This window comes from Chelonia mydas, chromosome 1, assembly GCF_015237465.2.
Source record: "Chelonia mydas isolate rCheMyd1 chromosome 1, rCheMyd1.pri.v2, whole genome shotgun sequence".
NCBI lineage: Eukaryota > Metazoa > Chordata > Testudines > Cheloniidae > Chelonia > Chelonia mydas.
Window position 1 is genome coordinate 341,366,423 of NC_057849.1, and position 14,149 is coordinate 341,380,571.

General features: G+C 43.5%; 1 protein-coding gene across 1 annotated transcript in view; it reads left to right on the forward strand.

Moving 5' to 3' along the window:
- Positions 1-5,772: 5,772 nt before the first annotated feature.
- The window catches only part of NET1 (neuroepithelial cell transforming 1), a 68,437-nt gene continuing 60,060 nt past the window's right edge, over positions 5,773-14,149 (forward strand). The window contains exon 1 of the mRNA XM_037889385.2: positions 5,773-5,969. Coding sequence (XP_037745313.1) covers positions 5,806-5,969 — 164 coding nt within the window. The 5' untranslated portion in view covers positions 5,773-5,805. The remainder of the gene's footprint in view (positions 5,970-14,149) is intronic.

Consider the following 14,149-nt stretch of genomic DNA (forward strand, 5'->3'; position numbering starts at 1 on the left):
GCCATTCTTAGGTTCTTATGTTATGTTCTTATGCACAAACTGAAAAAGTAAATTGCTTCTTTCAACCAAAATAGCAGGTGTTTGGAATAAGAGGTGACAGTGCAAGGAAGACAGAATACGGACCCTGGACTTCAGAAAAGCAGGCTTTGACTCCCTCAGGGAACTGATGGGCAGGATCCCCTGGGAGAACAACATGAGGGGGAAAAGAGTCCAGGAGAGATGGCTGTATTTTAAAGAATCCTTATTGAGGTTACAGGGACAAACCATCCCGATGTGTAGAAAGAATAGTAAATATGGCAGGTGACCAGCTTGGCTTAACAGTGAAATCCTTGCTGATCTTAAACACAAAAAAGAAGCTTACAAGACCTGGAAGATTGGACAAATGACCAGGGAAGAGTATAAAAATATTGCTCAGGCATGCAGGAGTGAAATCAGGAAGGCCAAATCACACTAGGAGTTGCAGCTAGCAAGAGATGTTAAGAGTAACAAGAAGGGTTTCTTCAGGTATGTTAGCAACAAGAAGAAAGTCAAGGAAACTGTGGGCCCCTTACTGAATGGGGGAGGCAACCTAGTGACAGAGGATGTGGAAAAAGCTAATGTACTCAATGCTTTTTTTGCCTCTGTCTTCACGAACAAGGTCAGCTCCCAGACTGCTGCACTGGGCAGCACAGCATGGGGAGGAGGTGACCAGCCCTCTGTGGAGAAAGAAGTGGTTCGGGACTATTCAGAAAAGCTGGACGAGCACAAGACTGTAGGGCCAGATGCGCTGCATCTGACAGTGCTAAAGAAGTTGGCGGATGTGATTGCAGAGCCACTGGCCATTATCTTTGAAAACTCATGGTGATCGGGGGAGGTCCCAGATGACTGGAAAAACGCTAATGTAGTGCCCATCTTTAAAAAAAGGGAAGGAGGAGGCTCCGGGGAACTACAGGCCAGTCAGCCTCACCTCAGTACCAGGAAAAATCATGGAGCAGGTTCTCAAGGAATCAATTCTGAAGCACTTTGAGGAGAGGAAAGTAATCAGGAACAGTCAGCATGGATTCACCAAGGACAAGTCATGCCTGACTAATCTAATTGCCTTCTATGACGAGATAACGGGCTCTGTGGATGAAGGGAAAGCAGTGGACGTGTTATTCCTTGACTTTAGCAAAGCTTTTGACACAGTCTCCCACAGTATTCTTGCCAGCAAGTTAAAGAAGTATGGGCTGGATGAATGGACTATAAGGTGGATAGAAAGCTGGCTAGATTGTCAGGCTCAACGGGTAGTGATCAATGGCTCCATGTCTAGTTGGCAGCCAATATCAAGTGGAGTGCCCCAAGAGTCGGTCCTGGGGCCAGTTTTGTTCAATATCTTCATTAATGATCTGGAGGATGGTGTGGATTGCACCCTCAGCAAGTTTGCAGATGACACTAAACTGGGAGGAGAGGTAGATACGCTGGAGGGTAGAGATAGGATACAGAGGGACCTAGACAAATTAGAGGATTGGGCCAAAAGAAATCTGATGAGGTTCAACAAGGACAAGTGCAGAGTCCTGCACTTAGGGCGGAAGACTCCAATGCATTGCTACAGACTAGGGACCAAATGGCTAGGCAACAGTTCTGCAGAAAAGGACCTAGGGGTTACAGTGGACGAGAAGCTGGATACGAGACAACAGTGTGCCCTTGTTGCCAAGAAGGCCAATGGCATTTTGCAATGTGTAAGTAGGGGCATTGCCAGCAGATCGAGGGACGTGATTGTTCCCCTCTATTCGACATTGGTGAGGCCTCATCTGGAGTACTGTGTCCAGTTTTGGGCCCCACACTACAAGAAGAATGTGGAAAAATTGGAAAACGTCCAGTGGAGGGCAACAAAAATGATTAGGGGACTCGAACACATGACTTATGAGGAGAGGCTGAGGGAACTGGGATTGTTTAGTCTGCAGAAGACAAGAATGAGGGGGGATTTGATAGCTGCTTTCAACTACCTGAAAGAGGGTTTCAAAGAGGATGGATCTAGACTGTTCTCAGTGGTAGCAGATGACAGAACGAGGAGTAATGGTCTCAAGTTGCAGTCAGGGAGGTTTAGGTTGGATATTAGGAAAAACTTTTTCACTAGGAGGGTGGTGAAGCACTGGAATGGGTTACCTAGGGAGGTGGTGGAATCTCCTTCCTTTGAAGTTTTTAAGGTCAAGCTTGACAAAGTCCTGGCTGGGATGATTTAGTTGGGGCTTGGTCCTGCTTTGAGCGGGAGGTTGGACCAGATGACCTCCTGAGGTCCCTTCCAACCCTGATATTCTATGATTCTATGAAGAAACATATTAAACTCTTCTACATAGATCACATAAAGCACTTGCTAGTACCAGAAGCATGAGAGAAAACCATGGCAGACCTGCACAGATGGCCAAACTTGACTTCAGTTGTAAGAACTGGCTAACAACAACTCTTCAGCGCTAACACAGAATAACATCCATTGTCCTCCTGCCCTATCTGGGGAAGCTCAGGGTAGGTCTACACTTAAAAAGCTGCAACAGTGCAGCTGTGCCACTCTAGCACTTTAGTGAAGATGCTACTACGCCGACAGGAGAGCTTCTCCCATCAGTGTAGTAGTTAATCCATTGTCGCTCTCCCATCAGCATAGCATTGTCTACATCAGGAGTTAGGCTGGTATAACTAAGTTGCTCAGAGGTGTGGATTTTTCACACTGTTGAGTAATGTAGTTATACCGATGTAAGTTTGTACTTTAGACCGGGCTTCAGTATCCTGTAAAACTGGGTGTCAACGAATGTAGTTTATTTTAATGACTTTGAGCATGTTTCGACTACAAAATTAAGTCAACCTACCTTATGTCGGCATACAGCCACCACAGTAATTACATCGCTTGTGCATGTCTACAGTTTGCTCTTTGTTGGCAGTGTGCATCCTCACTAGGAATGCTTGTATGATTGTACTCTCAGCGTGGGGCATTGTGGGATGGCTTCTGAAAGCCAGTAACAGTCGACATAAGCATAATACACTGACGCTGCATCAACCTAAATGCATCAACAGTGACTCTATGCCTCTTGTGGAGGTGGAGTTAAATCAATGTAGCAGGGCAGTTACAGAGGTGGGAGCAAAATTTTAGTGCAGACACTTCCATAGTTAGGTTGACAAAGGAGGCTTACGTCGACCTAACTCTGTAGTGTTGACCAGGCCTTAGTGGATTGAATTGCACCACGATCCTTTACATTATGCTAGAAGTCCATGAAATGGTATAGATAACCATCAGACCCCATAATATCATTGCAAAACACTCTTTCATATGCCTCATGGTTGTTTTTGTTGTTGTTGTTGTTGTTGTTTTTCCGTTTTCTTCCTGTTTACAGTTTTTTAATTCCATGCTAAAAGTTTTCAGTGCTAGAGGGCAAAACTTCTGATTAAAGTGGTAGAAGTTGGTGTGACGTTGCACTCCATATGCTTTATAAAAATATGTTTATAAGTTTGAATATGATGTAACTGGAATATGCTTTATGCAAAAGCTCTCTTGTAAGGTATCATTACAAAGCTTATAATCTACTGAGTGTGTTCATCCTATTTGTATGAATGTATCATTCTTGTATCTGAAACTAGGAATATGAAGTATAACTCTGAGATCCTATTGTAATTATGCAAAGTGTGGGCCATTATTGTTGGTTTGGAATCTTGATGGCTCCCATTGACTAGGACAATTGGTTGTAAATGGTTTGTTTCCCTGCAAGCCTTCCTGTGTACATGTCGGAAGAATGAGGTCTTACAGTGACATGTGATCAGGTCACCTGAACTGAAATCCATCTTAAACTTTCCCATTTAGAAGGAGGGATGGGGACCCAGAGAGACAAAGGATTCCTGCCTTGGGCCAAAGCTATAAAAGGGGGTGGAGCAGGACAAAGAGAGGTCCCAGTCATGAGAAAGCCCTGGCTTTTCACCTAAGATGCCTCCTGGAACTAACAAGGTCTGTACCAGGCGAAAGGATTGGGCCCAGACTAGGAAGGAGTCTAGTCTGTGAAAGAAGCGTATTGGAGCATCTCTGAGGGTAAGATTTACCTGCATTCAGTTTCTTAACTGTATTAGGCTTAGACTTGCGTGTTTTGTTTTATTTTGCTTGGTAACGTACTTTGTTCTGTCTGTTATTACTTGAAACCACTTAAATCCTACTTTTTATACTTAATAAAATCACTTTTGTTTATTGATAAACCCAGAGTAAGTGATTAATACCTGGGGGAGTAAACAGCTGTGCATATCTCTCTATCATTGTTCTAGAGGGTGGACAATTTATGAGTTTACCCTGTATAAGCTTTATACAGAGTAAAATGGATTTATTTGGGGTTTGGATCCCATTGGGAACTGGGTGTCTGAGTGCTGGAGATAGGTGACCTGCTGAGCAGTTTTTGGTTAAAATCTGCAGCTTTGGGGGAGTGGTTCAGACCCTGGGTCTGTGTTGCAGCAGGCTAGCGTGTCTGGCTCAACAAGGCAGGGTTCTGGAGTCCCAAGCTGGAAGGGAAAACGGGCTCAGAGGTACATTCAGCACATCAGGTGACAGTCCCAAGGGGATCTCTGTGACCGAACCACGTCACAGTTGGCAACACTGATAAATCTGCAAAAAAAATTCTTAGGTGACAGGGTCTATGCTAAAACCAAAATTCTCTTCCCTGAGGGAGAGAGCAGGCTTAGTTGGGCAAAAAATCTGTAAAGACAAAATCAGAAATGGCATTAAACATAGTATTTATTATCCTGTAGATTCTAGCACTGTATGAAATACTAGCTCAAGTCCTCATGCATTAGATAATATCACGGCTTGCTTTTGTGCAGCCTCCTCTCCTCTACGACTACTTCCCCCCTCCTGTTTTAATTTCCTCAGCTAACAACTAGTTTCACCACATCAAAACTTGGAACAGCACTTATACTGCAATTACAAGCAGCTCAGTAGATTTGTCCTTATGTGAGGTTGGCCCTCCAAAATCATACATGCCAGGGCTAGAGCCTAATTTCCTTAAGGCAGCAGGGTGCAAACAAATGAGAGCTTTCGGTGTGTCTACACTGCAGCTAGGTGCAAGCCTCCTAGCCCCCAGGGACAGACACAGGCTAGCTGGGCTGGAGCGACGGTGCTGAAAGTAGAAGCGGGGACGGGTGCTCACTTTGGGGGGCAGGAGGCGGAACCGCTGGAGCTACACCGTCCTTGCTTATTTTTAGTGTGTGAGCTTGAGCGCCCGCTAGGGCCCGTCTACCGACCCAGGCTGGCTCCCAGCTGCACATTACATGCCCCTGATTCCCCACCCCGGCCCCCAATTCTCGTGGGCTCCAAAGCACGGGGGCTATTATCAAGCCCTTGGCCGAGAAGCAGCCTTGGTTGTGGGGCTGGTGGGGCAGCAGGATCATGGGTACCAGCCAGCTGAGGCAATGTGGGCGGGGTGGGGGAAGGGCAGGGGACAAGGAGACCTGAGCTGCCTCTCTCTGCCTCTGTTTCCCCACCCCGAGCTACAGGGGCGCACGGCGCATGTGCAGCACGGAGCTGCCCCTCCCCCGGCTTTCGGCACAAACAGCCCCGCCCCGTGGCTGAGGGCTCCCCACCTGGCCCCGCCCCCTCCCCGCCGCGGCGATCGCCGCCCTGCCTCTGGCCCGCCCTGCCGTCTCCTAGCAACCAGCGCCAGCGCTGATTGGCCCGGGGGGTGCCCGCCGCCATTTTCAAACCGCTGCGGTCCCGCCGCCGCCATTAACCAGTGCGCTGGAGCGGCCCGGCCCGGTCCCCTCCCCCCCCGCCCGCTCGCCCCTCCTCTACCTCCCCCGGGGCTGCCCGGAGCCAGGCGGCTGGGCATGGCGAGCGGGTCCGGCCCCGCCTGCGGCCCGTGCGGGGACAAGCCCCCCAGGAGGAGACGGAGCAGGGCCAGCACCAGCGCCCGGCCCGGCCGCTCCCCCGCGGCGGAGACAGAGACCACCCCGGACGGGATCGGGGCGGCTTCGGCCTCCTCCTGCAGCCGGTAGGTGCAGCCGACCCCAGCGGCCTCCCTGGGGCCCGGGACCCCCGAGCGCCCCCCCCCCCCCCTTTCCCGGTCACCGCCGGGCACGAGCCCCCTGGCTGCAGGGGCGCTCCGGATTAACCCCCCCCCCCCCACGCCGTTTAAACACCCCGTGAGGCTGGAACGGGGGTTTTGGCACCGGCCCTCCCCGCGCTCCTCGGCCGCTGTCCCTGCTGCCCGGGCGCGCCGGGCCTTTCTCTTGCCCCATGAACAGCCGCTGGCCGCTTTGGAAGCGGATTGAAAAAGAGAAAAGGCCGGAGACTGTTTCTGTGCAGGGATGAATCGTTTCCCGTGGCCCCCGCCATCTAAGGATAAATTCAGAGGTGTAGGCGGGCAGAGGAGGAAAGCTGGCAGAGGCTTTAAACGCAGGTCTAGCCTTTGCAGCTGGGTCCTGACCCAGGCTGGGTTTCTGTTTGTTGCTCTTAGGCATTGCTTGTCTTGCAATGCGGGGGAGAAATCCCAGCCATGGACTTGGACCCCCCCCCATTGTGCTCGGTGCTGTACAAATTGAACAAAAAGACAGAGGCTGCTGGAAAGGTGGCCAGCAAGGGAAAATAAACTTTTTGCCTCTTCCTTTGTAAAAAAGGCATAAAAATACCTTAAAGGCGTTTCCCCCCTGCCTCTGCTATTGAAAAATAACACTACACTGTGAGGTGTTTACTACACTGTCTGGATGACACCATAGTTGGTTGGAGAACTAGAAGGATTATGCCATCTCAAACAGAAAGAAAGTGAAATCTGGATAGGAAGTGGTTTTATCTGGACTTCTAACACCTAGTGTCTCAGTCAAATAACTCCTTTGATAAGGATTCAGTGTCTCCATCCTTCCAATTACGAGCTGAGAAATCTCACCATTAACACTTGAAATCTGAGTCTGCCAGTGAAGTCAGGACTCTGAAAGTCTTCTTTCCTTTGGGGGGTGAGAGGGAAGTGACCTTTGACTTTTTAAATCAGCAGGTCCAGCTAACTTGCATCCCAGAGTTTTAAAAGAGATGGTTGAGGAACTTGCAGGACGATTATATTGGTTTTCAATAAGCATTCGAGCACTGGGGAAGTTCAAGAAGATACAAGAAAGCTAATGTGCCAGTTTTTAAAAAGGCAGGGCAGGTTTACCTGGCTAATAAACCTGTCAGCCTGACATTGATCATGGGCAAGATAAATGGAGCAGCTGATATGGGATCTGATTAATAAAGAATTAAAGGAGGGTAATGTAATTCATGCAAATCAACATGGGGTTATGGAAAATCGATTCTGTCAAACCAACTTGATATCTTTTTATGAGATTACAGGTTTGGTTAATAAAGGTAATAGTGTTGATGTCATACTTGGACTTCTGGAAGGCATTTGACTTGGTACTGCATCACATTTTGATTAAAAAATTAGAATGATATAAAACTAATATTAGAGACCAGGTGGGTGAGGCAATATCTTTTACTGGACCAACTTCTGCTGGTGAGAGAGCCAAGCTTTTGAGCTACACAGCACTCTTCCTCAGGTCTGGGAAAGGCATTCTGAGTATTATAGCTACTAACTCAAAGCTATGAAAAGTCAAGGCAAAAATATTCAATCTAGCTTTCTCTTCTTACTACCTGTAGAGTTAGAAAATGATTTCTACAAATGTACTAGCTGATGTGGAATGTGCATAATTCTCGTATTGTGTACTGGGGGCAATTATGGCAGTATGTTTGTTTAACGTGTACACTAAGTTGCTGAACAGTGTCAAAGGCCCACAGAGCATGAGAAAGGTGTTTCTTTAATTGGCCAGCCTAAATCTAAATAAATAAAATATTGTTTAGAGAGTTATTTGAAAATGACCGGCTTTAGTAAGACACCTTCCACTCTGGATGGCACAACTGCTTATGCAAGCATTTTTAAGTTAATGTTAAAAACCTTATCTACAATAAGCTGGGATGGGTCAAATTGTAGCATAGATGGGGGATAACAATGCTGAAAGCTTTAGGTTGCTGTATAAGCTGATGGAACACCTTCTTACTATTTGTATTATCATAATGCCGAGCAGCCCTTTTCATGGACCAGGACCCCATTGTGCTAGTTACTGTACAAACAGAACGAAAAGTCTCAGCCCCAAACCGCTTACAATCGAAGACCAGAGACAACAGATGGATACAGGCAGACTGATAAGGGAGTACAAGGAAATAACATGACTATTTTGTGGACAGACTGTGTCATCTTGTATTAGGCTCCAGTCCTGCAGTATGATCCATGCAGGTGCAGTCCTGTGCCCATGCAGACCCCAATCAGAATCAAAGGAAGTTCCATGTGGGGACAGAGTTCCAGCTGCAACGTTGCACCTGCATTTGGCATGATCATGTGCTAAGTAAACTCACACTTGATGCTTTTTGGTGAAAGATAAATGAATCATTAAGAAACCTGAAAAAAGTATCAGTTAACATTTCAAATGTCCTCTTATTCATGGTCAGTCATTCCCTGTCGTGCTGAGGCCTAAATTACATAGCACTTGTATTGTAGCAATGCCCAGAGGTCCCAGTCAGAATCAGGCCACCATTGTGCTGTGTGCTGTACAAATACAGAGGGATTTCTTATGTAAGATGACAAGACACATGCAATGGGTAGGGAAGAGAAAAAATAGTCAAATATATGCAATTTTATATATAGATATATTATAAATAAAGAGCAAATTGTCCTCAGTTGTTACCTGACTGATCATCATTAACTGGATGGGTTCTTATAGGCATCACTGTTAAGAGATCAGCCTTGAGGAGGATTAGAAAGAAAACTGTAGTGACACATGGAGTGCCCTCCCTGAACTGATCCATGAAGACAGAACAGTGTGGAGAAGAAACAGTTGTTTGTCAGCGTCTTAAGGCTGGCATCACTGATGTGAGTGGGACGTGATATGAGGCAAGTGCTCAAGTAAGGTGATGTGGAGCTATGAAGGAACTTTAAGCTTCTTGTCCTCACCTTCATTTTGATGTGGTAAAACAGGAGGAGTAACAAGAATGATTCAAAGTAGCATGTGTGTGAGATGTGGTCAGAGCAGCAGACAAAAAAAAAAGATCTTAGCGGCTGCATTCTGCATGGACTGGGGAAGGATGATGTGGCTGCTAGGAAGGCCAGAGATGGAGTTACTGTAATCATGATGGAAGATAAGGGCCTGGCTGTCTGCACAGAAAGAAAAGGATGAATTTTCAGGAAAGATGTGAATGAAGAATGTCCTTCCTGAACTAGTATGTGAAGTCACTGTCTTTTTTTTCTCTTTTAAATCCCTCCCAAACACCACCTTCTGCAAGAAACTCTCCATTTAACTCTTATATTTATTCATTCTTCCCATTTATCTCATGCTTAAAAAAATCTGTTATGTCGGACTGTGATTCATCATTAGCTTAGCAGCCAAGTAATAATGGTGGTGATGCCATTGTCTCTTTTTTCCTCTTCTTCTTTTCCTTTCTCTTTATACCCTCTTGTTGTGGCTTGTCTGAAATGAGTGTTTAAGCTCCTTGGGATAGATCTTTCCTTTTATATATATTGGGAGCTGCTACCAGCCATTTGGTGGTTGGTAAAATAATGAACAGTACACGGTTTTACTGACTTAGATAAAAGGAAAAACAAACTTGGTTGTAACATTAACAAATAAATGGAACTTTCCACCTTGCTCCAACTTTGGAGAAAGTAGTTATATAAGTGTACTGTATTAACATAATCAGTATTTTAAGTGCAGCTTTGCAAAAATTTAGACACATTTTAAAATCTTCTGTTACAGAGACACCTTACTGTATTATTTTTAAGAGAACACTTAACAAGAAGAGTGAATGTGAAATCCTAATTGGTTTTTAATTATTTCAGAGTCTGTTACTGCACCTGAGTAGTTTTGTGATTTTTACAATCTTTTTGTTTCCCTGTTACTGTAAGACCCATCCTTTTTGGCCTCCTTCCATTTTCTCCCTTGGTTCCCTCTTCCATTTTTGTTTTCCCCCTGCTTCTCATGCACACTGGAAAACACAATCCCAACTATACATACAAAATGATGCGGTCTTGATTAGCTGTTACCACTCCAGAAAGAGATCTTGGAGTCATAGTGGCTAGTTCCCTGTTAACGTGCAGTGGCAGTCAAAAAAGCTAGCAATATTAGGAAAGGGATAGATAAGAAAGCAAATATCCTGATGCCACTATATTAATCCTTGGTACACCCACACCTTGAACACTACATATCTCAAAGAAGATATTAGAATGGGCAAAAGTACAAAGAAGGGCAACAAATGATATGGGGTATAGAACACCTTCCATAAGAGGAGAGATTAAAAAGACTGGACTGTTCAGTTTAGAAGATGACTGGGAAGGGGGAAGATATGACAGGTCTGTAAAAGCATGTATGGTATGGAGAAAGTGAATATGGAAGTGTTATGTGAAGGGGTAAAGAACTAGGGCTCACCTGATGAAATTAATAGGCAGTAGGTTTATAAACAACAACAAAAGTAATTTACACAACTTGTTGCTGGGGCAGTTGTGAAGGCCAAACTTACAACTGGGTTCAAAAATAATTAATGAGTTTGATGAATAGGTCCATCAATGGCTATTAGCCAACATGGTTAAGGACACAACCCTATGATCGGGGTGTCCCTAAACCTTCAACTGCCAGACTTTGGGACTGGGCAACAAGAGATGGATCACTCAAAATTGCCCTGTTCTGTTCATTCCCTCTGAAGCATCTGGCACTCTGTCAGAAGACAGGATACCAGGCTAGATGGACCATTGGTCAGACCAAGAATGCCTGTTCTTACATTCTGTTGTCCACATACAGTTGCGTAATCTGTTGTTCATGCTATAGTTAATAGTAATCTCAAGGCAAGCATGTTACTGATGGCTTGCAAAATACAGTATTACCATTTCATAATTGTGTGAAACTCAGGGTGGATAACAAGTGTTATCACTGCTGAAGCTAGATAATCTTAGTCCTATGAATTAAAGGATAAACATAGGATCTTTCCCAAGTGCCAGTCTACACAGTTAAACCCAGAGTTCCTCCTGTAAAAGACTAGATATCCAGGCACCCCTTTCACTTACCTCAGAGGACCCTCAATATGTTCACAGGCAATTCCCAAAGGAAAGGACTTTCCAGTCCTAGATGTTTCTTGCAGAGTTTTGCTGCTGAGTTAAACCCCAGATGCTGAGACAGGACTGGTTGAGCCCAAAGCAAATATAAAGATTAGGAGTGATGGGTATAATCGGTCCTGAGATCTCCAGTGGGTCATGGGGTCATGCACTAATACTGAGAAGGCCTCCCTCTTCCTACTGCTTTCCACTTTATATAAGTGTTACAACTATTATTAAAAATCACTACTTCAACCCCCCAATTGTATCTGAGTGTCACCCTCTCCCTGGCCCCCTTCATTTAAAAAATACATCAGAATTTTTATTTTCAAAATCTGGTTAAAATTAATTTTGAGGTTGACAACTTATGGTCAGCCCTAACTGTACTATAATCTATTAAAATCATTTATGTAAAAAATGTGCTGGCTCAATGAGCCCTCCTCAAATTGTAATGTTAAAAGATGCTGCTTTTCTAATTATATACAGAACGGAAAAGACAAAAATCTTTAACTTTTGAGGTTAACTCAAGTTCTATAAATGTTGCAATGTCATGTACTGCATTAAGTATCTATAGTAGAACCTCAGTTTTAAACACTAATCTTACAAATGATGACTTATGTGGAATATTTTTCCTTAGCAAGGGGGAGGAATCACACAATGAAATTGATATCAATGAAAACATGTTGACATCCCTTCATATTCCCATGCCTTCAGCGCTTTGGAAATCACTTTGGAATGGTTTGAAGGACAAGAAGAAATCAATGCAGTGCACCATACTACAGTTTCATGCACCGTACCTACTGTACTTTAGTGATGTTCAGTTTTATTCACTCTTTTACTTTTATGAACTCAGTCACCAATTGGGGATAGCTCAGTGGTTTGAGCATTGGCCTGCTAAACCCAGGGTTGTGAGTTCAATCCTTGAGGAGGCCATTTGGGATCTGGGGCAAAAATTGGGGATTAGTCCTGCTTTGAGCAGGGGGTTGGACTAGATGACCTCCTGAGGTCCCTTCCAACCCTGGTATTCTATGAAAATCTATGAAATTAGTTGGTGTAAAATAGGGGTTCTGCTGTGTTGTTTTTTCTTTACAATGGATACTGGTATTTATATATTTCCTCTGTTTCTGTTGTGCAGAAAAGCTTTTGCCTTGATTACTTTTGGTTTCAGTTTGTCAAGCAGGTGCAGAGAGAATTTCTTCATTTGGACGAGTTTATTCATAGGTGAGAAACTGAGAGTTAAGAATGCAGGAAGGCTTGTTTTCCTCTTCCAATCTAAGAATAAATGAATAAGTAGGGAGAGGATGAGATCTACTAATTCTAAAAACTTGGACATTGAGCCAGATTTTCAAAGATATTACACACTTAAAAATGCAGATAAATGCTTAGTGGGATTTTCAAGACACCTAACCTTCTTAGGTACCTACTTGGATTTTCAAAAGTGCCTATCTGCATCTTTAGGCATCTGACTATCTGAAAGTCTGTTCCATGGCAATCAGAAACAATCTGTCACCTGTAGTAAGTGAGTTAATACTTTCTTTGTTTGATCCGTTTTAAATGCAAAACTTGCCTTGATAAACAGAACATATGAAGGTACTTTCATTTTAATAAAAATTTTAAATGTGGTTTTGTACATATTTAATTGAATTCCAGTTTCCATCTAGATACATCCTGAAACAAATCCTGAGTAAAAAAGACAACTATTATCTTGTAGTAAAAAAAAAAACGTAGTAAATGTAAAACTTAAGACTGAATAAATGTATGTTAAGCTATATAATTGTTTAAATATATACATATACTGTAGCCACCTAGTTGGCAAAAAGTATTTAGTGTAAAGGCTATATTTGATGTACTTTTTTTGGAAAATAACAAATGCAAAATAAGATTCAAATCAGTGATTTAAATCAAGGTTTTCTGTTTGTAAGCATGATTTTAAATGAACATCTTATTTAAATTACTTTGATTTAATTCACTGCACCCTGCTGTAACCCCCACTAAAGTTGATGGGAATTATGCTTGCTGACTGAGGATAGAACTTGGGCCTTGAAACTATAAATTTTGGATGGACATAGAACCATTCTAACTTTTACCATTACAAATGTAACAATTGTCAATTTTATAATACAACAGCCATTATGATCATTTGATAGGGTTGTAAATATAAGTTTTTCTTGTTTTGACCTTGCAAACAGCAGTGACTTGCTTTAAATCAAGTCATTACTAAGATTTTAAAAGTAAAATAAAAAATCTTGGGGTGGAATCCTGACCCTCAGTGCAGTCAATGGCAAAATTTGTCAATGCTTTCAATGAAATCAAAATGTTACTGCATGTTGAAGTGAATGTAATACTAATTAAAGGTACCAGTCTATCTGACAACCCTGGAAACTGACTGACTTGAGAAAGTTATCCTTAAAAATGCCAAGAGTTTAGTCCCCATTATGAATTCCTATAAGCAGCATTTGAATTTTATTGCTTGAGGTGAAGGCAGTTCTGTTCTCGGACCTCAGTTACCAGTTGGCTAATGTTACTTGTTGCCTCTTTTTTCCCTTCATTCCCTTTCCTAATGGATCCTCCACTGTATTCTATACTTCCAGACTTGCATCAGCTTGAACCCTACACTAATCTGCTTCCTTGCTCTGTGTGAGAGGTAGTGAATATGCAGATTGTGGTAAGTGTCAAGCCACTGCATCGTGGAAAGTTTGGAGGAAAGCGTAGGATCTGCACGGAAATGGAAAGTAGTGACAAGATAGCAATGAGATTAATATGTGGAAGGAAAGACGTTCTAGAAAGGAACATGATAGAGATGAACTAACATTATGAAGCAAAAGGGGTGGAGGAATAAAATTTGAAACTTGACAGAGTGGTACAGATGAAGGCACAATGACAAAGCAACTGAAGATAAGTTTAAAACAGCTGGGGGGGCGGGGGCAGGAATTTAGGAAGGAAACATCTCACCCACAATGTAAATACACATTGATGGAAGATTTCTTCTTGTGAAGACTAATGGAAATTAAGTACCTAAATTCTTTGTATGTTGATTCAGTTGCTTTGTCTCTTCACATTCTTGACCTCCC